Source organism: Hevea brasiliensis, chromosome 17 (assembly GCF_030052815.1).
Source record: "Hevea brasiliensis isolate MT/VB/25A 57/8 chromosome 17, ASM3005281v1, whole genome shotgun sequence".
NCBI classification, from domain to species: Eukaryota; Viridiplantae; Streptophyta; class Magnoliopsida; order Malpighiales; family Euphorbiaceae; genus Hevea; species Hevea brasiliensis.
In genome coordinates, this window is record NC_079509.1 from 11,698,195 (window position 1) to 11,723,012 (window position 24,818).

General features: G+C 32.3%; 3 protein-coding genes and 1 long non-coding RNA gene across 7 annotated transcripts; 2 read left to right on the forward strand and 2 right to left on the reverse strand.

Moving 5' to 3' along the window:
- Positions 1-972: 972 nt before the first annotated feature.
- Positions 973-1,631, forward strand: LOC110653901 (histone H4). The gene has a single exon (XM_021809703.2). The coding sequence runs from the start codon at positions 1,183-1,185 to the stop codon at positions 1,492-1,494; it is 312 nt and encodes a 103-aa protein (XP_021665395.1). The 5' UTR covers positions 973-1,182; the 3' UTR covers positions 1,495-1,631.
- A 1,212-nt stretch (positions 1,632-2,843) lies between these two features.
- On the reverse strand, positions 2,844-3,544 carry LOC110653900 (uncharacterized). The gene is made up of 2 exons (XR_002494646.2): positions 3,087-3,544; positions 2,844-2,961 (listed from the first exon to the last, which is right to left on the reverse strand). It is a non-coding gene; the product is annotated as an uncharacterized LOC110653900 (long non-coding RNA).
- A 3,912-nt stretch (positions 3,545-7,456) lies between these two features.
- On the forward strand, positions 7,457-10,352 carry LOC110653899 (UDP-arabinopyranose mutase 3). The gene is made up of 4 exons (XM_058140051.1): positions 7,457-7,959; positions 9,146-9,396; positions 9,478-9,646; positions 9,770-10,352. The coding sequence occupies exons 1-4, from the start codon at positions 7,636-7,638 to the stop codon at positions 10,106-10,108; spliced, it is 1,083 nt and encodes a 360-aa protein (XP_057996034.1). The 5' UTR covers positions 7,457-7,635; the 3' UTR covers positions 10,109-10,352.
- A 2,827-nt stretch (positions 10,353-13,179) lies between these two features.
- Positions 13,180-21,517, reverse strand: LOC110653897 (squamosa promoter-binding-like protein 6). Of its 4 annotated transcripts, none has more exons than XM_021809700.2 (6): positions 20,177-21,517; positions 19,403-19,539; positions 15,482-15,652; positions 15,017-15,402; positions 14,761-14,938; positions 13,180-13,663 (listed from the first exon to the last, which is right to left on the reverse strand). In XM_021809700.2, exons 1-5 carry the CDS (start codon positions 20,836-20,838, stop codon positions 14,777-14,779), a joined length of 1,518 nt encoding a protein of 505 aa, XP_021665392.2. In that variant the 5' UTR covers positions 20,839-21,517; the 3' UTR covers positions 13,180-13,663; positions 14,761-14,776. The 4 variants fall into 4 exon arrangements, with proteins under 4 accessions (XP_021665392.2, XP_057996033.1, XP_021665390.2 ...); XM_058140050.1 differs by having other exon boundaries at positions 15,017-15,387; positions 20,177-21,515; XM_021809698.2 differs by having other exon boundaries at positions 14,761-15,402; positions 20,177-21,515.
- Positions 21,518-24,818: the final 3,301 nt, after the last annotated feature.

The following is a 24,818-nucleotide window of genomic DNA, read 5'->3' on the forward strand; positions in this document are numbered from 1 at the left end:
ACAACATTGTGAAAGAAGCATCAGTAATTGTGGAAGAGACTGAATTACAAGGACAAATTAGCACATGGGTAGCTTCAGGAACTGACTTGAAACTTCAAACACTATAAGGAAGTAGGTCAACCAGGAAATCTCAAGACCTAAACTTCAATTTTGAAACTTTGTTGAATCCCAACTCATTATATACTGTGTTATTACTTAAAGATATATAGAAATTTCACCAAGAGAATGCCACCATCACCTCTTCATTCTCAGTTCCACCATGTGTCACCAGGGTGACTTCCTAATTGCTTTTGTCAGGAAGAGGAGATGATGATAAGGTGGCTGTAAATCAATTTCCATTCGCGGTCAAGTGACACGTGACCATTCCTTGGCCTTTTTTTATACTGATTTATGTCAATTGTGATTTTGAATAGATATTTTAAATAGTTAAGGTGGTCAATTGGATTCAAAAAAGTTTAAGGTGCAAAATGACTATTGGACCTAATGGTCTAGGGTGCAAAATGAACCTTTGGCCTAAATTTTATTAAGATAAAGTTATATAACTATATATAATTAAATAATGAATAATGTTTAGTTAATTTAGTGATAAATATTTTTTTATATTTATAGTTAATAATATTATTGAATCAACTTTTATACATCCAGATTAAATTTTATTTCGAGTAATTTAAAAATGTGCATCGTTTTAATATATTCAAAATAAATAATTTTTAAATAAATTTTTTTAATAAAATTAATTAAATTAAATAATAAAAAAAAGAAATTCTCATATTTATCAATTGCCCTCAGACTATTGATTAGTGATAAGCATTTTTAATACATAGTAATTAGGAATTAAATTTAAATACTAAGAATGAAAAGCTTTTTAAGAATTTTTAAATTAAAAAAGTAAATTTTAATTTTAGGGCCAACTTTTTTTTTTGGGGGGGAACCAAACGCGGGGAAAAGCTGCGTTTTCAGTTTTTAAGCACCCGCCTATTTCTTAAGTTCCAACAATCCCACTATTGATTTCCACCAATCAATCCAACGGTTACTAATCTAAACCAAACTCTTCACACGGATCGCCTCGCGATCCATCGGCCGCCAATAGCACATCTCCTACTATAAAAGGACCCTAGCAAACTCCAATGACAACAATATCATATTGAAGAAAGAGCGAGCAAGGAGAGGGGAAGATCAAAGATGTCAGGGAGAGGAAAGGGAGGAAAGGGATTGGGAAAGGGAGGTGCCAAGAGGCACAGGAAGGTGCTCCGGGATAACATTCAAGGCATCACCAAGCCTGCCATTCGGCGACTGGCTAGGCGTGGTGGAGTCAAACGCATCAGCGGTCTCATCTACGAGGAGACAAGAGGCGTCCTCAAGATCTTTCTCGAGAATGTCATTCGGGACGCCGTTACCTACACCGAACACGCTCGTCGCAAGACCGTTACTGCCATGGATGTTGTATATGCCTTGAAGAGGCAGGGGAGGACTCTCTATGGCTTTGGTGGTTAAAGATTTGGGATTAGGGTTAGGGTTGAGTTTTGTTTGCACTAGTGGAAAACGATGTTAAAATTTAATGACCAAATGGGTTATGTGTAAAATGACTAAATGGGCTTCATGTTATACTATTACACTGGTTTTCATGCGAACTGTTTATCCAATAGCTCTAACAATTAGCGCTTTAAGGAGTATACATATGTATGTAGCTGAGCTGCAAGATGGTTTGTTGATTGCTTAAAAGAATTATAAAATATTTTTTAAGACAATTTTTATTCGTGCTCAATCTTGGAAAAAAAAAAAAGAAAATGATTAACACTGTGTTATAATATGATATAAATTTGGTGTTCTGAAATAGGACATTGTGATTTGCTTTTGATTAAAAAATAAATAAATTTAAAGGGTCTTGATATATATGAATGTAGCTTAATTCGCATAAATCTTTTAATAAAATTAATATTTTAAAATTTATATTAATTGAGCATATATGTGAATTACATAAATTAATGAATTTTAATATAATTATCATGATTTTGTCGTGCTTTATTATTAACTCATTTATATGTGTAAATTGCCTTTGAAAAAAAAAAATATATATATATATATATATATAATATTGCTGGCCAGCGTTGAACTGGCAAAGGCCATTGGGTCTAATCTTAATGGTGCCGATATCTCGATTAAGTACCTCATTCAATTATTACTAAATTTTGTAACAGAAAAAATTGGTAATCAAGTTATATTATAATTAATTAAAAAAAAAAAATGAAAATTGGCATACTATTCCCTCCCATTACAGAAAATATCTTGGCTTAACCATAACTATTTCAAATTAAATGGGTATCCCAATAAGTAATCAAGTCTTTTCCATCTCATTTAATGCAAATCAATTAAAAATATAGAATATTCATTTAGAATAAGCTCTAATTATAATTTATTTATAAATAAATTCTTATATTTAATATTAAATTATAATTTAAATTGTTTAATTTTTTTAAAATTCTTACTTCTTAAACATTACATTGCATAAATCTTATTTTTATTATATAATATAAGATTAAGTTATTTATATTTTTAAATAGTAGTTTAATAGACGCTAAGATTAATTGACTAATGGAAAAATTACAAAAAGATTAAATAATTTAATGAACTAAAATTAAAAAAATTAAATAATATATTTTTTAAATAAAAAATTAAATAATTAATTTTATTAAAATATAAAGATTAAATAATAATATTTTTTATTTTGATAAAATTAATTTTAAACTAATTAAATTTAAATGATAAAATTAAATAATTAATTTTAAACTAATTTTGATAGAATTAAATTTAGAAATTAAAATTAAAAAATTTTAAACTAAACATGTAAAATTTAATTAAAATTTACTAAACTTTATGGAATTCATTCCAATAAAAAATATACCCATAGCCACCAAATCTACCGCACTTGTAAGGTCCAGAACCAAAGCACAAGTCTTTCACCTGCCCATTAACCACATCGATCAGATAACATGAACAGGTAAATTAATCCAAATACTACGCTTTTTCTTTTTTTTTTTTTTTAAGCGCCAAACACTAAACTAAATAAAACAAGGAAAAAGCATCACCAACGTATTCGTTGAGCTGAAATTTAAGCCATGACCAGAAAGAAATTCAGAGGCCACAGCTATCACCGTTTACTCGCTGGTACTCGGTCTCTGTCAATGCGGAAATAGTGTTATCCAAATTTACACCTAGAAAATGGGCACTACTCTTATTGAACATATACATAAGCTCGATGGGAAAGGGAGAAACGCCCAGAAACAATAGAAATGGGTGGCATGGGAACGACCTCAATCACAGACTGGTTTAAGTTCACTCCCATCCACCCATTTCCACTCGCCTCTGGGAGGCTTATTCTCCCATTCCATATCAGCTTAGCTATCTCCACGGAATTGAATTGTGCCCACCGCTAAATTTAGGCAGGGTGTGATCACTTATATAGAGCAGATAAGTAATGGAAATTGTATTATTCTGGTTTCAAGAAACAGCTTTGCAGCCCATGGTTTCACTCAAAGTAGTTTTGGTTATGCTGACGGTGATCTGCATTTCTTGTCATAAAAATATTACATAAATTTTAATAATAATACCTGAACTTATCTAATTATAATATTATAGTCTCTTAACTCAAAAATATAATATAAAATTTCATCAACTTTCACATTTTACACTGTAAAATTTCTCTAATCTCAAATAACTAATTTTTCAGTTATACGATGACCTGAACAGTTTTAGCATGGAGTTTAGTCAGTATTTATTTTTTCTCTCTCAAGCTATGTGTAAATTAAATCATTCTCCTCTTTATAAATAAAATAAATTTTTATAAGTAGAAATAATAATTTTACACTTTATATAAAAAAAAGAGAGAAATGTTGATAAAATACTATGTGAAAGCTGTTCACATCAGTTTATAACTAAAAAATCAATAATTAAAAGTCAGAAGGATTTTACTGTACAGAATTTAAAAATTTAAAAAATTTTATAATACGTTTTAAAGTTAAAATATAATAATATAACATTCATATAAATTCAAAGACAATTATTAAAATTTATCCTCAACATATTTATGAAATGGGAGGATAAAGACGAAAAGATGCCTGCACAATAAAATTCTATGGCTTATTTAACTTCAATTAAATGGTTTTCATTTTATTGATTCCTTGGACCCGCACACAAGGAAAGGAAAGAATTCGACTGGCTGTTTGATTATCTTCCAGACAAGATTGTTACTCCTAAGAGTCATCTAAAAATTGATTTGCTGCTAATACATATAATGTTAGGAATGGATTACTATTCATCTCCCCAGCTGAGAAAGTTTTATTTTTATTTATTTTTTAATTTATTATTATATAATATAAATTTAATTATTTATTAAAAAATAAATTATAAATTAAAAAAATAAATTTTAAATATAATTTTAATAATATATTTATATTTTTTAAATTATAATATTTAAATATATAAAAATAATTACTTTTTAATAAAAATAATAATAATATATTATCGTGCCAGCCGAGTTATGAAAATTCAAGATAAAATATTTTTAATATCGAATTAAGTTGAAGTTTTAAAAAATTAATTAAATTTGAGATGAATTAAATTGAATTTAAAAATAATTATCATTATTTAATTTTGTTTTATTACTCATTTAATTTGAATAATAAACACGGTGATTTTCAAATTTCAAAATAGATATCTCAATTAGGGAGAGTTTATCTCTCTAGTTTTTAGTGAAAGAGCGTTTCCTTTTTCTCACTAACAATTTCCCGTTCTTGTTGTTGTGCTTGTGACCATGGATGGCTTCTTCCCCAATCGAAGAGCAATCCTCCCTGTCCCCTTCCATTAGGCAGCGTATGGTTGTATTATGTTTTGTTTAGTTAGGTGTGCTTCCTTGAGTTTTTGCAATTCTCCCTGTAACAGCCGAAGTCCTTTGCTGGAGATAGTGGCCTCGTCTCTTTGCTTTGGTTGCAAGAGATTCGGATTGGGGTCATGCACCCATTTGCACTCCTAAGGACTCTTTGTATATAAGCTTGGGTAATGCAGTGATGTGGTAAAATTCTAGTATTATGCTGATTCAATGAACTATGTGCTCTTTCTCGATAAAAAAAAAAGATGGGACAAAAATGTGATGTGACTTGTGAGACCTCCATGGCATAGCAGCAGCAAATGCTTGCTTCGCTGGCTTGTCCCACAAATTTGACCATTGTCCTTTGGGTTGGGTTTGTCCTTTCGCTATACTCCATATCAAACTTATGCTCATGAATGTACCTTATGTATATATGTTAATTTCATTTCAATTAAGATTTTAATTTAAAATTTTATAGTTTTAAAAATAATTTTAATATAAAATTAAGTTTGTTTTGTATATATAACAGAAAGACAACAGGGTAGATGGACACCAGCTAAGCAACACGTGCTAGATCGTCTAGCAAAACAAAACCAAAACCAATCGCAGCAAGGGACAGAAAAGAAAAGAGAACCCAAACAAAGAGCCAGCATGAAAACCCATTATCAACAATTTTTTTTTTAGACTTAATTTATTTCAGACTAAAAATACAAACATATATAAAAAAAAAAGTCAGTATATATTTTATAATAGATTAACTTTAGCAAATCCACTTATCTACCGACATTAATTGTTGGAAGTTTTTAGAAACTTCATTTTAATTAGGAAAAATAAGGATATTTTATTTATTGTTGGGGAATAAGATATGGTAGGAACAATATACCTTTCCTATGATTCAAATTTTCTATATATTATATATACTCTGTTGTACAAGTTACTATGGTAAATATTAAACACAGTCACTTAATTTTATGAATATTTTAATAAAAATATTAAATTTTAATTTTTTAAAAAATTTATAAAATTTTAATTTAATTTAAAAAAATCACCATGAATAAAAATTAGAAATTTTCATATTAACTTATTGATCTATCAACTATTTTATAAATAAAATTATTTTTTCTTAAAAAAAAAGATATATAAAATGCATATAACTACTCTTTTCATCATCAAATCCATTCTTTTTCTCTATTTCTCACAATCACTAGTTAAATAAATTTATTTAAAAAATAGTTGATAAGTCAATATTTTAACTTAAAAACTTTTACTTTCAGGTCACAATAACTTTTACAAAATATAATTAAAATTTAATAAATTTTATGTAAAAAAATTAAAATTAATGACTTTTATTAAAATACTCATAAAATTAAGTGATTATAATTAATCCAAATTATTATGTATGATTTATTATCATCCTATATATTAATATTTTTTTTAACGTGTTTGATAAAAAATTAAAAAATTAAAAATTAAATATTATCATTATAAATATTAATTTTTTAAAGAGGATAATGATTAATTTAGTTCTTTCAATATTAACATCCAACGTTTCAAAAAGGTATAAGAATAAAAAATTAAAAAATTAATAATTACCCTTTAATTGCTATTCTGTACCAAACGCTGACTAAAAGTTAGAGGAAGAAAATGGTAGACTAATGAAAAATTATATAAATTTGTAAAATTATATTTTTAATAAAATTTCTTTTATAATTAATTTAAATTGAGATTCAAAACTATAATCATATTCAAGTTGCACCACAGACTGAAAGGAGCTTGCCTCTGAAATCGATTTTTTAATTAATTACATAATTTTTCATAATTACGATATTCTGCACTACTTTAGTTTTAAAATATTATAATTTATAATTAATTTTAAAAAATTATGAGATTTTAAATTTTTCTTATAATTTGAGTCAAATTAGAATAATAATAATAACAATGTGAGATTTTTATTCGACGGATGAAATATTGAAATATCATATCACCAATTTGCCAAATTTGTCTACCTTTGAGGAAAAGCCAATTTCATGCGGATTTATTATTATTATTATTATTTAATTTTTTGGAAAAGAATTTGTCATGAGGAATTGAAGAGGCAGAACTTTCTAAAGTATCCACATAGCTAGTTACAGGTGGCCAAACGTGTTTGACCTATCATCAGAGTAACAAAGAGGGCATGACCCAAACTTTTTCTTTTTCAACACGTTCAAACCCAGTCAAAGCCACTATGATCCATGCAATGTGTTGACCATCATGCTGTCATATACCACGTCCACGAGATGAATGCGGGCGTCCATGATCAAGCAATGCTTGGGATTTCAGATTCTACATGCCACGAAAGGATAGTCCAAAGCTCAAAGACACCGCCGGCGACTTTGAAAGGGTCGCCCCATTAGCACTTTCCAGTTGGACGTCTTGCTGGTGCCGACCACGCCGGTCTCGCACCTACCTTTACGTAATTGGAACCTTGCACGTGCCATTCCTTCTTTTTCCTTTTTTTACTTTATTCTAAAAAAAAAAAAGGAAAAAAATTGAATTATTTTTAAAAATTAGATTAATTATTACTAAGATATAGAAAATACGTGGCAAAGAAAAGAATGAGAAAGCATGAAGGCGGGATTCTTGTAGGCTAGAGCCCAGATCTACGTGGCTGGTAAGGTCACACACTCCCTCTCTTACAAATACCGAACTCCCAACCACAATCACCCTTCAGCTTCAACTTCAACTCTTCCTCTTTCAACTCTCTCCCTCTCTGACCCAAACCACCTACAATGGCCGAGTCCTCAGTCTCCCCGACTCCTCTGTTGAAAGATGAGCTCGACATAGTCATTCCCACCATCAGAAACCTTGATTTCTTGGAGATGTGGAGGCCATTCTTCCAGCCATACCATCTCATCATTGTTCAGGACGGTGACCCGTCTAAGACCATCAAGGTCCCTGAAGGTTTCGACTATGAGCTTTATAACAGGAATGATATTAACAGAATTCTGGGTTCCAAAGCTTCTTGTATTTCCTTTAAGGACTCTGCTTGTAGGTGCTTTGGCTACTTGGTTTCTAAGAAGAAGTATATCTATACCATTGATGATGACTGCTTCGTAAGTCACTCCTTGATCCTTCTCACTGTAAAATTTTGTTCTGGGTTTCTTTTTTTGGGTTTTTGAGTTTTTATTATTTGCGCTACTGCTTGATTCTTTTTTTCGTAGAAAATAAATAAATGAATAAAAGAAGTCTTTCCTTAAACCTGGTATTTAATTTTCTCATTGCATCTTCCTCTTATTTTTCGGATGCGAATTTTGTGATTCAGTTTGGTCCGCTTCGTGTTCTGGACGAAATTCTGAATTTTTCATGCGCAAATTGGTTTATTTGATTGTGGGGTTTGAAGGTATGGATGCAATCTGGGTTATCTGTTTGTGGTTATAATCAGTAGGGTTTGAGGGGTTTTTGGTTTTGGTAGGAATTTTGAATTTTTTTTGGTGTTGGGTATGTGGAGCTGGGTAAATTGGATTGTGATTTGATATGATATGGTGTTTCTTCCCTTTCTTCTTTCTGTTACTTCTGTTATTTGGATCTGGTTTTGCTATAGTTTTTTAATTCCTGCTTTGTTCTGTGTACCGAGTTTTCTCTTCCATTGCATGCTTTGATGATCTGATGTTGCTTAGCCAATTCCATAATGTTCTAACAGTTCGATCTGTTTGGCATCTTAACAATTCAATTGAGTTTGACTAGGGAAAAGTATCCATATAACACTATAATGTGCAATAAGCCATTCTCTTGGACAATCTGTTTGGAGCCTTGACATTAAACTACATTACGAATAATCGAAGATATAATTTGGATTGATGTACTTGATCTCGTTATTTTGGTGACAAATTATCCTCTGTTGTGTTGGTACAATTGCGATAGCGAATGTTAGAAGCAAGGTTGATTCTTGACATGTATTTGGGATATAGATCTGCTAACTAACTCCATTAAGAAACTGGAATTCTCTTGTTTTGTATTTGCATTGCATTCTGATTCATCTCATATTATCTTCCCCAATAATTTGGTTCTAGTTCATGCAAGCGAGTAGTTTTGCTATTTGACTTAAGCCATGCAATAGAGTTTGCAGTTTTTCCTTTGCGTTTATGTGCTTCAAATGGTACCACATCCACCATTTCTGCTTTCATATAATTTCATGTTGAAGTTTTTAAATAATTTCTTAGAAAGTATTATATTTATATTTTGCAGTGAATTTAATTTGAGGGTGTGATCTAAAGTAGAGCATCTCTTCTGTAATTGCAGGTTGCTAAAGATCCTTCTGGCAAAGATATTAATGCACTTGAGCAGCACATAAAGAACCTTCTGAGTCCATCCACTCCATTTTTCTTCAACACCCTGTATGATCCATACCGAAATGGTGCAGATTTTGTCCGTGGGTATCCATTCAGCCTTCGTGAGGGTGTCCCTACAGCTGTATCTCATGGCCTCTGGCTGAATATCCCAGATTATGATGCCCCCACCCAGCTTGTCAAGCCTCTTGAGAGGAACACCAGGTAGGAAGATCCTTGATACTAGCTTTAGCTTATGTATATGAATACTTAACAGAAGGATTTAATATTGGATCTGTCTGTCAGGTATGTGGATGCTGTAATGACAATACCAAAGTCAACCCTGTTCCCCATGTGCGGTATGAATCTGGGGTTCAACCGGGAATTGATTGGTCCTGCAATGTACTTTGGTCTTATGGGTGATGGTCAGCCAATTGGACGCTATGATGATATGTGGGCTGGCTGGTGCACTAAGGTTTATGCTCATCTTTTTTAACACCTTGCTTTCCCTTAACTGTGTTTGTTTGTTTGTTAGGCTTTAAATCTGCTTATCAATTTCATGTTGCAACTAAAATTATTATTTTCACTGACTCTGTAGGTTATATGCGACCACTTGGGTTTCGGAGTCAAGACAGGATTGCCTTACATATATCACAGCAAAGCAAGCAACCCATTTGTGAACCTAAAGAAGGAATACAAAGGAATCTACTGGCAGGAAGAGCTGATCCCATTTTTTCAGTCTGCAGTCCTTCCTAAGGACTGCAACACTGTTCAGAAGTGCTACATTGAACTCTCCAAGCAAGTCAGAGCAAAACTTGGTAAAGTTGATGAATACTTTATCAAGCTAGCAGATGCCATGGTAACATGGATTGACGCGTGGGATGAGCTAAACTCATCAGGGAACTCTGGTGAATTGGCCAATGGTGCTGCAAAATAGAATTCTTGATAGCAGGGAGGTTAACAGTTATGAGGTCAGAGATGTTATTATCTCATAGAAAGTCCTAGGGTTGAGCCCATTTATCGAAGCCTTTCGCTTTGAAGCTTGGATTAATTATTTTGCAGGTGGAGGGAAAATATAATATTTTTCTTGTTATCATGAGTTTAGAACAATAACAAATGATATGCATTTCTGTATTCAAGTAGATTATTGCTTTGGAAATTTTACTACATTTTGTTGGCAATTATTCTAATGTTGATTTTTAGAAATGGAAGAGGCTCAAAATAAAACTTTGACTGATCAATCATTGTCAAGTGAGAAATTTCTTGACAGAAAAAGAACCAATTTGTTTGGCTTTTCAAGGTGCAAGTGCTTCAATACCAGCTGGAAAACATTAGGTTTTGGTCTGTCTTCATGCCAGGATAAGTCAAGATACCATGATTAAGCAAAGGGCCCTTTGTCCCTTACTGGTGGCGCTTGTATATATTTATAGGGTCTTGTTTCATAGAGGTTAGAGAACATTCTCAGCATATTCATTTCCCCCACACCTTGATAATGACGAACTAACCAAATTAACAAAGAAACAACTGGAATAATGAACTAGAAACATACTTAGACGTTTCTTGTCGACATGTAGCAAGTTAATATGTAGGTGGTGTTGTGTCTCCATGTGGATGTCTAATATGGGATTCTGCTCTGAATCCGGCCATGGGACATCCGATTCCAGCAAAGCATGCTTCCTTGTAACACCAATTTCTTTGTTCTTTTCTAACAGCCAACCAAAAAAAAAATGTCCACCTTACCATATAATTCTTGGAGTCCCCGTGATCATCTATTCCATTTTCATTCCTGCATTGCATGATCATGAAGGGGAAAAAAAACTCAGATGAAAAGAAGAATTAAAAGGAAAATTTTTTTCTTGCAAGCAGAAGAAACAAGCTATCTAGATATATATAATCTTATTTTTTTAGAAAAAAAAAATTAAATAAATGTATAATTAATACATGCAATATTTTTTGTTTAAAAAATATATTTAATATTTTAGTATTATAAATATTATTATAATAAAATGAACTGTCAACACATGAAGGATTATTGTACATACTGGGTGCACCATGTCACATGGATGATTTGGTGCACCAAACCAAGCAAACCTACGTGGTAAGGAGTTAGATATTTATAAAAAAAGATAGTTTAAGTTTAAACATTTAACGCCGTTTAGTCGCAAAATAGTGACTTCATCTTTTCACTAGGTGAAAACTGCTGCAATGATATCTTATTGTTTGCTAAGAAACTCAAGGGAAAGAGAATGAGAAACTTGGCTGCAAGTTTGAGTAGTGAAGGTGCCATTCATGAGCAGGGCTTTAACATAATCATACACCCTGACCTAAAGGAATTAGTCTCTCATCTAACCGTAAAATTGTGGATGGAGAATACTTTAAATATTTCCCAAATAAAATGAAGTATCATGCCTTATTTTTGAGATTGGATTGATACTAAATTTGGGTAGGTTTAAATTCTTCAAAATTTATTATAAGACTTAAAATATCATTACACATCATACTCATATGAACATAATACTACTGCACTAGATACATAACATGAATATCACCTCGACTGATATTTATAAATAAAGGTTACAATTTACAAATTAAATATTCTCAACATGTCACGTATTTAAGAACGCATAATATTTCTTTTTTTTTTTTTAAATGAGAATGCATAACATTTTCTCATTTAACTGAAGCGATAAAATATATATTTTTAAATTTAAAGAGTAGAGATTTAAAGTAAATTTAAGTGATATGATCACTAGACAAAATCAAACTAGTCAATTAATAACTAGTGCTTATTTGAAAACGTTCCCTTTTTATGTCTTGATAATCAAGAAGGAAGTTGTCTCAAACTTTTTTTTCAAGAGATTGAAGAAATAAGAGTCGAACTAACAACTATTAGATAAATGATATATTTTTAATCACTAATCAAATCAAATCAAGCGAGATAGCCTTTTCAAAACTTGATTGCTTGTAAATATCTGTAGAATCAGATCATTCCCCAACAAGTCATTGTTATTACAAGGCAAAAAATAAATTACTACCAAGTATTAAAAAGAACCCTCAGACAATCTATGAATGCGGACACCTAAATTATGAATGTTAGGCGAATATCCAGAACTTAATTTGGAAAAATAACGATTAAGCAAAGTGTGATTATAATTTTCTAAACTACATTTTTTGCTTTAATTTTTTTTTTAAAATCTTATACCATCTAAAATAGTTTAGTTTGTGCAGTTTGTCAAGCGAAGTGCCGGCCTTTGTTTATTTATTTTAATGTCTTGGAAGTGAAAATGGTTATTTTAGCAAAGGTCATAATATGGAACAGAGCCATAGTCACATGGAAAACTTTCAGGAGGTGGTTTGAGCGGGAGAGCCAAGTAGTATTTTACTCATTTTAGCGGAGGGAAACTTTTCCATCCTTTTGAAGGAAAAATTTTCCCCATCATTCATCTTTCAAAGAGAGTTTTCTCCGCTTGATTTTAGCTAATATACTATTTGTAGATTGGTTAGGTGTATACAACGAGAAGACTTACTTCCAAAAGGAAACAAAATAAAGATAAAAAAAAAACTTACCATCTGCTAAACAGTTGCTATTAATGGAGGTTCCATGGAACACAAAAAGGTTGCTCCATTTTCTATGCTCTGAAGGGCAAAACTCCATTGCCATGCCCAAGGATTTTCTATTACTTGTGGATGAAGAACCACTAATAGATTTTAATATTAATTTTTCAGTGCGAATCTCCTACCTCTCCTGTAATTACTCAAATGATATCATTGAAATAACAAATGCGCTAATTTTTCAGTGCCAATCTCCCACTCCTACCTTATCCATCAGTAGATTCAGAATTCGAGTGCAGCCATGGACATGAGAGTTATGGGATTTAAGAGATTTGCTGCGTGATTCAATGACAGCTTTCAAATTACAGGGACATTACCGAGGAGAATGAGCCCTATCTCTCCCCAGTGGCTCTACCCAGAGAAGATGAGAAATCAAAATGATCTCAAGCAATGATATGCGTGTGAATCCTTCCTTTCAGATTATACTTTGAATGCATAAAGAATATCCAAAAATCCTAACTTTGGGTCATAGAACTTTCAGCTTTTGTTATTTGCATATCAGCTGAAACTTCCAAATGAAATTCGAGTCATCTAAACCATCCAAAAAAAAAGGGCTAATGTGAAACTTGCACAATCATATGCAATAGGATAGTGAAGAAACCCCAACACAACATCAAATGATCTCTCCATTCAAAGGGAACAAATGCAGCAGAGTTGAATTTGTTAATGAAATTCTTTATATTGCAGAGAGATCAAGCATTCAAGCACGAATAGCACATTCAATTCTCATTCTCAGAAAAAGGAATGATTTTGAATCAGTATCAACGTGTGAGGAGGGACTCTATAAACTGTCTTCTGCTCTTTAGCATTTCAGTTGTGCTGCTTTAGAAGATCTGGTGTACATGCCACTGAAGCTACCAGATACTCAGGCACCCGCTTCCTGTGCCAAACCAAGCACAATACTTTAGTCTTCAAAAAACCAAATGCAAGAATGAAGCCCATTTAACTCAGCAAGTTTATTTCCAACATATCATCAATTTAAGATATGATTGCTGTTTTATGAGAATTAAAAAGGGATATAAAACAGAACCAAGCAAATACCTAAATATTGATGACAGTGTTTAGTAAGGAACAGGATTCTAAATTACAGAATCGGAAACACTGAAACGAACTGAATCGTCAGCCATGAGTTTTTTTTAACCCGTTACCAAATTGACTAAAATAAAAAGTAAATCAATGCAGCAGAATATCAAAGCAAAGATTCTGCAGCTTAATTGTTACGAAACAGTGAAAGGGCCCATATTGCTGCGTATTGCACGATGTCTCGCATGCATTTTGCCATGATTTGTGAATCACCGTAGCTGCAATGGTAAATAACAGATCGGCAGGCCAACATTCCTTCATGTAACGTACCACACATTATTTAAAACCATAGTAAGGAAACAGCCATTGTAAGCAAATTATATATAAATGGAGAAAGAGCAAGCATCTTGTACTACTTTGGCTCATAGCATGGTAAAAGTATGCTCATAAATGAGCTATACAAAGCAACTTCTTGCCATACTTGGTTATTGCTAGATATGAAGGAAAAGCCGCAACATTTTAAGTGGATCCACAGACAAAAAAGCACACACAAATGCACACTTGAGTGTTCCTTTTATATAAGCACACAACACATCACTGCAACAGTTGATCCTGTGATGTAAAGGACGTTAGCAGTGAATGGTTAAGACATGGCTGTGAAGGATGTGCCAGCTATAGAGAGTTAGAGACGGTTTAGTGTTGGCAGACATGGCCAATCTTACAGTGTTTTCTGTTGAAAGAGTTAAAGGATATAAATGCCACGGGAGTTGGCCTGTCAGTGATGGTGATTGCAATAGTATTATAAGCTACTATTTTGATTTTGCTTAGCTCAATGTGATAAGCCAAGATAAGTCATTTCCAAGAAACACAAATCTTCATCTATTCCAAGAAAAACACTTGGGACATATAGCTAGAAGTTATAAATGAAATTTTCTAAGGGATTTGAGCAGATACCTTCTTTGCAAAGCACTTAAGTGATGTGGGGCCAGCAAAAAGCATCATTTTCCTGCTTCGCTTGCATGGATTGCTTTTGACTTTCTACTCGCTGAAGCTGTGATGACAGCTGAAGCAGGTCAATGGTGGTGCCATCTTCACAGGAAAGATGATCCTTGGCATTCATAAAATTTGACCCCTGGTAAATCCCATCAGTGATATCAAAATTAATGGCATCACTACCATCAGATATCGGTATGGAGCCTAAGTGGCTTACTTCTGCAGAACTCGTTCCTGATGAAGAGAAATTGTTTGGTACCCCGCTTGTGGAAGCCTGAGAACTAACTCCTGTAAGCTTTTCAGAGACTTGAGTCACACTATAATGGGTACTGCTTCCTGGAACAACCAATGGACAGGCCATAGAAATTCCGGATGAATGGCTTGAATAATTATGGGACTGAGATGACAGAAGAGAGAGAGCACAACTAGAGCTTGTGATCCCTGCTAGTCCTTGAATGGTTGATACTGCATCAAAAGCAGTTAAGTCTTCATTTCCCAATGAGGTGCCCCGGATTAACGAATGTGAATAAGAATTTAAGCCTCCCAAATCACGTGGATATCGATTAGTGCTCGCACTGAAAATGCTTCCTGTTGCAATTGGAGCTTCATTATCATGAAAAATAATAAATATGTTATCCAATTTATCAGAAGGAAAGAGGGATTTTGAAATGAAAATACCCACTTGTAACAGGAATAGATGATAGTAGACTAAAATCAGAACCATCTTCCACTTTTATATGCCTGCACCAATTACTTGTTCCATATTTCTCAGGATGCAATGGGCCAGTAGGAAGTATATCTTGGCAGATAAAAGATGTTAATGTAGTGCCATGAAATCTGCTGGTGGCAAGGCCTGCACGGTATTCGAAAACAATATCAGGTATCAGGATGCCATAACTGCAATAGTTGGCATAGGCTATGTAAATGGGATTATTCCATCACTTTCATGTCCTAATTCAATAAAATAAAGGGAGATAAAATAGGCAATTTCACGCATATTTGAATTCTGAGAAATCTCAACATCAAATGCAATAAAATTACTAGTAGATTACACACAACTACAAACAAGATTAATTTGACATAAATTCCAAATATAGAACACTATTTTAAGTAGTTTATGCTACAAATGTGAATCAATAGAACACTATTTTAAGTAGTTTATGCTACAAATGTGAATCCCGAATCCCAAATCCCACAGTCAAACACAAGAAAGTTCCCATCATCCCTTACCACTTACACTGTTTGCCGTTTAGGACAGCAAATTACCTGCCATTACCACTTAAGATTCTGGCTTTAGATTCTTAAACACAGCTAATTTTCTATGTCTTGGCATGTAGATTTCCATCATTCTGAACATTCCCACAGATGATTAATAAAGGTGATTCGAATTTTTATATTGGAATCATGAACATGGAAGTGTTGTACCACTACTGGTAACAATTTTTCTGAAGAGTGAAATAATACAGTTGATTATGAGAACGATGATGATTGAAGTAATGGAAAATTTGGAATCTATTCTTTTAGATCTTGTAGCAGATAAGAATTAACATTGATCACCCAATCCATTCTCAGTTAGAGTACCAGCTCTATCACTACCTAAATCTGCCAGCACGACACAAGGAGCTGTCTTGTGTCTCATTTCATCACTCACTTGGCAAAATAAATGCTAAAACTTAGCATATGTGTTTTTCAATGAGATAGATTCTCACTAGAAGAATCAAGAGTACGTTTTTTAGGCTCATTACCAATTGCAAGCACTACCTCAGCAGGGTTATGGAAGGGTGCTCTAGATGTTTCCTAACCTTTAGCATTTTGCAATAAGCAGTTGCTCTAGAACTGTGAAACCACACAGTGGTGCTTGGCAGCCGAAGCTGTCAATCTTTTGCAGCTATACCTAGAAAACAGTCACAGATTCACGGGGTATTTCCCATAAAGATGGTTGAAACAGGAGCTGGACACATGCAAACATGTGTCAAAAAATGATGCGTGTGATAAATCAATCACCAACAAGTTCTCGTATTAAAGGTTGTGTGCAGCCTACTGAGTATGACCCGGGAGTGAAAATTTCAAGGGGAGCTAACCAATAACTCGTGCAGCTTATCCAGAAAATTAGAACTTTGCTTTGTATCTGCACATTAAAGGCTTAAACAATTGTGTAAATTATGGTATTTTGCAATCAGGAACAAATATTCAGAAAATTTGTTTTTGATTTCATTGTCCTTCGCATCATATATCAAAATGATAAGCTGTCTGCACAGTGAAACCATAACTGTGCAGCTTCAGATCTTCGAGGAGGTGCAACAAAATAGCGATACTCATACTACGAAGACACTTTCAAAGATACAAACTTATATTCAGGTGCAACAAAATAGTGATATGCATACGGTGAAAACAGTTTCAAAGATGAAAACTTGCATTCAAGTTTTAAGCAATGAATAAGCATGTATCAATGCAACTCTTAATGCATGAAAATTAGAAAAATGCCAAATTAGTTTTCTAAATGCCAAGAATGTTTAACTCAACTTAACTCAACTAAATTTTTATCCAAAAAATTTGGAGTCGGCTATATAGATTCGCTTTCTCCACTCTAAACAATTTTGGGTTAAATCCTCATAAATGCGTAATGCTTCTAGGTCATGTTGTACTAGTCTCCTCCAAGTCAATTTAAGTCTACCCCTTTTTTTCTTTCTATTCTCTAACCTAATGTGCTCCACTTGTCTAACTGGAGCCTCCGTATATTTACGCTTCACATGACCAAACCACCTTAATCTCACTTCTCTCAACTTATCCTAAATTGACAACACTCCTACCTTTTCTCTAAAACTCTCGTTACGGACTTTATCTAGTCTAGTATGGCCACTCATCCACCTTAACATTCTCATTTCCGCAACTCTTATCTTAGACGCATATGATTCCTTCAGTGCCCAATACTCACTACCATATAACATAGTCGGTCGTATGGCTATAGGGTAAAAGTTTCCTTTCAACTTATTGGGAATCTTGCCATCACATAAAACTCCCGTGGCACATCTCCACTTCAACTATCGGGCTTTAATCCTATGACTAACATCCTCCTCACATCCCCCATCTACTTGAAGGACTTAGTCGAGATATTTAAAGTGATTACTTTGGGACAGTACCACTCCATCCAAACTAACTCCTTCCCTATCACCAGTTTAGCCTTCACTGAATTTGTAATGCATCATTCTACTTAACTTAAAGCCCTTTAACTCTAGAGTACTTCTCCAAAGCTCTAACTTTCTATTGACTCCTTCTCGCGTTTCATCTATCAGAACAATATCATCTGCAAACATCATACACCAAGGAATACTCTCTTATATATGTTTCGTCAATTCATCTAAAACTAATGTAAAAAGGTAAGCTGATCCTTGGTGTAATCCAATTGAGATCGAAAAATCTCTTGTGTCCCCTCCCACTTTGCGCACAATAGTAGTTGCTCCTTCATATATATTTTTCAACACTTGTATGTACCTAATAGATAACATCTTTTGTTCTAATACACTCCATAAGACATCTCTTGGAACACTATCATAAACCTTTTCCAAATTAATAAAAACCACGTGTAGATCTTTCTTCACATCTCTATATTTCTCTGTCAAGCTTCTAATGAGAAAGATCAATTCCATAGTTGAACGACCGGGCATGAAGCCAAATTGATTGAGAGAGATAAAAGTATCATGACGTAGTCAATGCTCCACAACTCTCTCCCACAACTTCATAGTATGGCTCATGAGTTTAATTCCCCTATAGTTTGAACAACTCTCTATGTCTCCCTTATTTTTAAAAATAGATACTAAAATACTCCTCCTCCATTCATCAGGCATTTTCTTTGAGTTTAGAATCTTATTAAATAATTTAGTTAACCATGCCACTCCCATATCTCCCAAACACTTCCACACTTCAATTGGTATTCCATCGAGTCCATAGGTTGTTTAACGCGTAAAAAATTTCAGAGGCAGAAATCAGGTAAAGAGAAAAAGCTGCAAGTTAGAATACAAGATTTCATGAAATCAAAAACAATAAAACCACCAAATACTGGAAATTATTCTTATGTGTTGCACTGTTGCTGAATTTCTAAAATGCCAATAACTTAGTACTCTGATTACAGACTTAAAATGGTGCACAGTTCCACAAAATGACAAGTAGTTTGCAACTTTTCTGACCAAGTCTGATTACCTCAAACAACTCCAGTAACACATACGATAACTGCAGAACAACTGAATCATATAAGAGAAGTTTATATGCATTAGTGTGAGCACAAATAGCTACTATAACTACTCAAGTATCTAGAAAAGTATTATAAGATTTAGCATATTTAATAGTCTTCCAGAAATAGTTGAACATCTAAAATTACTTGGTTCAAGAATTCATCTACAATGTGATACAGAGGCAAAATTAAGATTCTCTAGACAATCTTTCCCCATGAAGATTCAGCCTACCAAGCTAAACTAAAAGTTTAAAAAGTGATATGCCGCTTAAATGGTTGATGTAAAATAAAGGGATTAAAAAGTCAATTACTATCAAACAATTAAGCAGAGAAATTATATTAATGAAAAGAAATTAGATAATATGGATGTTTGACCATTGTACGGCTGAAGTAGCCTCTCATTCCTTCCAGAGTGAATACCAACTTGAGGCTTTCTCCGACGCTCATTATGGCCTGCAAGGCGTTTACGACAGCTGCGTTTACCATCATCAAATTCAGCCAGCAAATGAAACCTGGGCAGTCAAAAGTTAATACACATTATAGCAGCAATAAGACTCGACTCATGCACTAGTGTAAGGCCATCATTGACCAAAACTTGAACCTGAGCAAAGATTCAGAAATTCACATTTAGCTTTTCCTAAATCCCGAATAGAGAACTCCAGCAAGCAAAAGCTAAATAGATTCATCTAGGCATATATATATATATATATATATATATATATATATATATATATATATATATATTAACTAAGAAACCCATCCACATGAATAGATAAACAGGTTTATTTAGTACTTGCAAGGATTACTTATGAAGTACCCCAGATAAGTGATAATTCATCACATGTTTTTTTAAAGATTAGGATAAGCCAAGTCAACAAAAAAAGAAGGAAAAATTAAATAAATTGATCACAAAGAAAGCAAGAGGATCCGATTTCAAGAAAATTACACTTTCAAGAAAGAAGGACACAGGAAAGAGTTCAACTTGAATTTCATAGCCTCCACATTTGATAAAACAAGTGAAAAAGGAACTGAAAACTTGATATATAGGTTGGGATGGCTGTTTCAAGAATTAAGGTTTCCTATTCACATATATGAGTTTTGATCCTTCATCAGCAAGTCAAAGTGAATTCTCAAGAGGAAAAAATATACCTGCTGCATTGTTGGCAAAACCTCTGCTCTATTCCGTTCACAATAACTTTCGAAGTCTTGGAGTGAGTTTCACAGACTTTATGCCTCTTGTGATACTCTTTCGAGGAGCTGAGATCCTTATTACAACCATAAACTTGGCAACGGGCAGTGTGGGAATTCACTCCCAGTCTCGCTTTCTTTGGAGGCGCAGATGACTCAGATGAAGACAGAATGGATGCTCCTTTGGAAATCTTGGAATTCTGAGCGTCTGCAGGACCACCAAACCTGCCCAGCTTCAAATCAATGAATGAAGAATCCTTACTATTAGAGTCCACAACAGAGCTAGAAAGCCTGGTGGTGGACTCATCTTCCAAAGAAAACGTATTCGTGCTAACCATAAAAGGATTGATGATTTTTCCACCACCAACCTCGCTACTCAAAACATCCCTAATTGAATTATCAGGTAATTGTTTTCCCATCAGTTCGTGATAAATTAATTCCCCAAAACCATGATTTTCAATAGCTTGTTGACTTGATACGACCATGTTATTGCCAAAACTACAAGCATTTTTCAAATCCCAACCCATCAAGGCATTTTTGCTTTTGGCAATAGCATCAGAAGATGAAATTGTTTCATTGGATACTAACCCCTTCCCTCCAGTGACACAGCTCCAAGACTGCATTGCGATACTATAGAATCACTGTTTTAAGAGATTAGACACAAACCTTGTTGTCAATACAAGCAAGAAAATTATGTCTCTCATACACTTTTTACCCAACAAGGCAAAAATCAAATTAAATTGTCTCCCAAACCACTTGTCACAGTAAGCATTGAAAAATCTTGCTAGGACACTGTGCACATTACCCACAAAAATCCCCACCTAAATACCTAAAGAAAAGCCCGACAAAGACCCTCCATATAAGTCTCCAATTCACAAGAAACTCAATTTCAGAGATACCAAATGCACCAAAGCAAGAAAACCCATCAGAGATAGCTCAAACCCATAGAAATTAAGCAGCAAAAGAAAATCATAGAAAATGAATAAAAGAGAGTAAAACCGCACGTGTATTCAATCAAGAGTGTCCAGTGCAAGAACGAAATAAGGAAGCACAGAAGCAAATGGGGAAAAAGTTAAAAACAGCGCAGATAGCAACAATGAAAGTTATCAAGTGAGTGGAAAAAGAAAGCAAAAGTTTTCCTATATGATAGTATATGGAGTGGTCTGCTTTACCAGAGCAGATAAGAGTAGTGGAATTGAGTAATGGGGGTTGAGGCAGACCCAACTCACTGAAAATGATTTAGGTGTCATGAGAGAGAGAACCTGTGGCTGCTATTTTCACACACGCACACAGTGGGAACAAACATTGACTCATTGATATAGAGAGAGAGAGAGAGAGAGAGAGAGAGAATCATAAACTCCCTTTGCATTGTTTAGTAATTACTAACTAGGATTAGTTACTTTCTCCCAATCGTTGTTGCCACACAAAGAACAAGAAAAATACAAAAAAAGAAAGTCTTGCATTATTGCCATCCATTACTTCACATTTTACCCTTCACGCTTTCTTTAGAAGGTGAGTTTTTTTTTTTTTTTACCGTATTTTTGGATAGAGTTAGAAAAAATTTTACAAAGTAAAATAACATAAGAGGTAAAATGTAAGATAATAAAATAATCTCTAATTTATCAATTTGATGAATTGAAAAAATGACAAATTTCAAAAATTTTATCTTCTTTAAAAAAAAATTCATCTCTTATTTCTAAAAATTTATTTTCAAATAAATTAAAAATAAGGTACAAATTAAAGGTAAAATTTTTTTAAAATAAAGCAAGATAATTAAAAGTAATTTTTTTTTCAATAGAAGACGAGAGGAGTGAAAATCTAATTCTATTATGTGATATGTTTTTAACCATTTAATCTAATCAAATTAGGTAACTAAAGGTTAAAAAAATTGAGTACTTTAACTTCTCCTAAAAGCTTTACTTTTACTCTCAATAAGGTATTTATATGACTATTGCGTAGCATTAATCAATTAATCACTTGATTTAACTATATATCGTAAATTGTCAATATTTGCAGTTGATCTTCAATAGTCGAATTTAATGTTATATGATTAAAAATATTTTATATAAAACGACAAATATTTTCTTATAATTTAATTGTAAAATTAGAAAATTAAGTGATAAGATGAAAGTAAATTCGTATGTCATGGAGCTAAGATTACTCATAAGATTGATTGATATTGATGGTGAAATTTGACAAAGTTCCACGAATTGGAGAGAAGGAAAAAAAAAATACATGGGGCTTTTTTTAAAATAATTGAAATTTTATAATTTATGAAAAGTATTAATTTTTTAATACACACATAATATTTTATAAGAAAGTTGAATTTGGTAATTTAGAAAATGCTTAAAATTTAATTACACTCTTATATTTATTAAAAAATTTTAATTTAATTATTTTAAATTTTTTATTTAATTTAATAAAAAATTTTAATTTAGTCTAAAAATAAAAAATTAAGTCTAAAAATAAAAAATTAAACTTATTAATTTTTATTTAAATTTTAAAAAATTAAGAAATTTAATTAATAATTTTTAATTTTTAAATTAAATTGAATTTAAATTAAAATTTTTAGATTAATTTAGATAAAAAATTAGAGTGAGTTAAATTAAAATTTTTAAAATATATATAATTAAATTCAATATTAAAAAAAAAAGGTAGGCAAAAGGCATTTAATCCATGCAAAATAATTAAAAATGGGGAAGAGAAAGTGCAACTGAAAAGAGCGTGAGAATGCAATAATGCTGGGAATCTGGATGACAGGACCCACTTGAGAAAATTTACACCAACCAGTCTCTTTCATTGTCCGCCCGCGCGTGCTCACGCTCCTCTTGGCAGACAGCACAGCAACCACATGTGTCGGTCATTATAGCTCACCAGCTTTGAAGGCTCGTCGAAATCGCTTTGATTGATTGAGGCTTCTTTTTTTTTTTTTTTTTTCTAACTCGCCATTGTATTTTTCAAATGGTAATGAAAAATTATAAGAATAATATTTAATAGAATAATAAATTATGAAAAAATAATTAAATATATTTAATATGTACTAAAAATAATATGATAAAAATAATATAATTAATTATAATATATATATATATATATCCTTTTTTTTTCATTTATCCTTAGAGGGGAAGGATAACATTTCACACCAAAATGGAGTCAGAAGAAAATAAATGTTGCCCTCCTCAATATTTTTTTTTCCCATTTTCACCTAAATATAACAGACAAATTTATGATATTTCATAATTACTAACTCCATAATTATAAAAATATATACCAAACAAACTTATGTCTTCTCTTGTCTCGTATGCATGTGTTCTTAATTAGTGAAGAAAATAATTTTAATGCCTCGTTACTATAAAAATAACATTTAAATTATAAAAAGTTAAAAATTCATATAAAGGAACAAAAGCTGAGAATTTTTTTACGCTTAGGACAAAAACATAATTTAAATCTTAAATTTTACCTAAAAATCTATCAAATGTTTAGATTTTTGTTTATATGAGAATTAAATCCTTTTAAAGTATGAGCAATATTTCTTAAATTGAATTAAGAGGATATCATTCTTATGTACAAGAAAATGAAATTAAATTACAAATTAAAAGATAATTTGATTAGTTTTTTTTCATTTTTAAGGCACAATAAGTAAAAATATCTGTTTCTTTATCTACTTAATAATTACTTGCTTTATTGTGCCTCTATTAAATCCCCATAAAAATGGGATTTTTTTTTTCTATAAAATTGCAAGATAACAAGGGGTAAAGGGATTAAATTTGGATTTTCTCAATTTGACACTCTAATATTTAAGTTTATGGACAGAAAAGTGGAATGAATAATTAATAGCAGGAGAATATGAGTAAGAAAGTCTGAGATTGGGTGATACTCAGTGCACGTACGTATACTAAATGCAAGTGTCTTGTATTCTATTATGCATATCCTGCAATTGGGCAATCATTGGTTATTCCTCAATAGGAGTCCATGACGATATCCATACTCAGTGTCTCAATCGAGACACTACAGCCATTTCAAGGTTTATCAGAGCAAAAATTTCTCGAATTCCTTTTTGATCAGAGGCCTCTCAGAGGGGGGGATTATAAAACCTTATAGCGATGCTTGCTAGGTTTACATGGAAAATGTGTGAGCCCAACATATCTAGCGATCGATCTTGTGCAAGTCTTTTTAAATCCTCGGTAGGTCTATTCATATTTTTTATCAGTCTTTACAACCGTTTACGATCTTTATTCCTTTTAAATTTCATTGATTGTTCTCTGTAAATCATAAAATTGGACCTGTGTCATGATCATATGAGGCTTGTATTATACCCTCTATATCGCATGATATAATCTATCTACTCTGACTTGACTTGATGGATAATATGAAACCAATTATAGTTGAAAATAAATGTTTAAATATTAGATTTCATTCAAAAAAATACATATTTTTAATTTATTGAAAAAAATTAATACCTCATTACAAAAAAAACATCTGGGTGAACCCTGCAAATGAAATTTCTGAAAAATGGCAATATTATATAATTAATATTAAGATTCTCAATACCATTATTGGAAAGAAAAATGGAAAAAAAAAATTGAACATGTTTTTCTTTAAA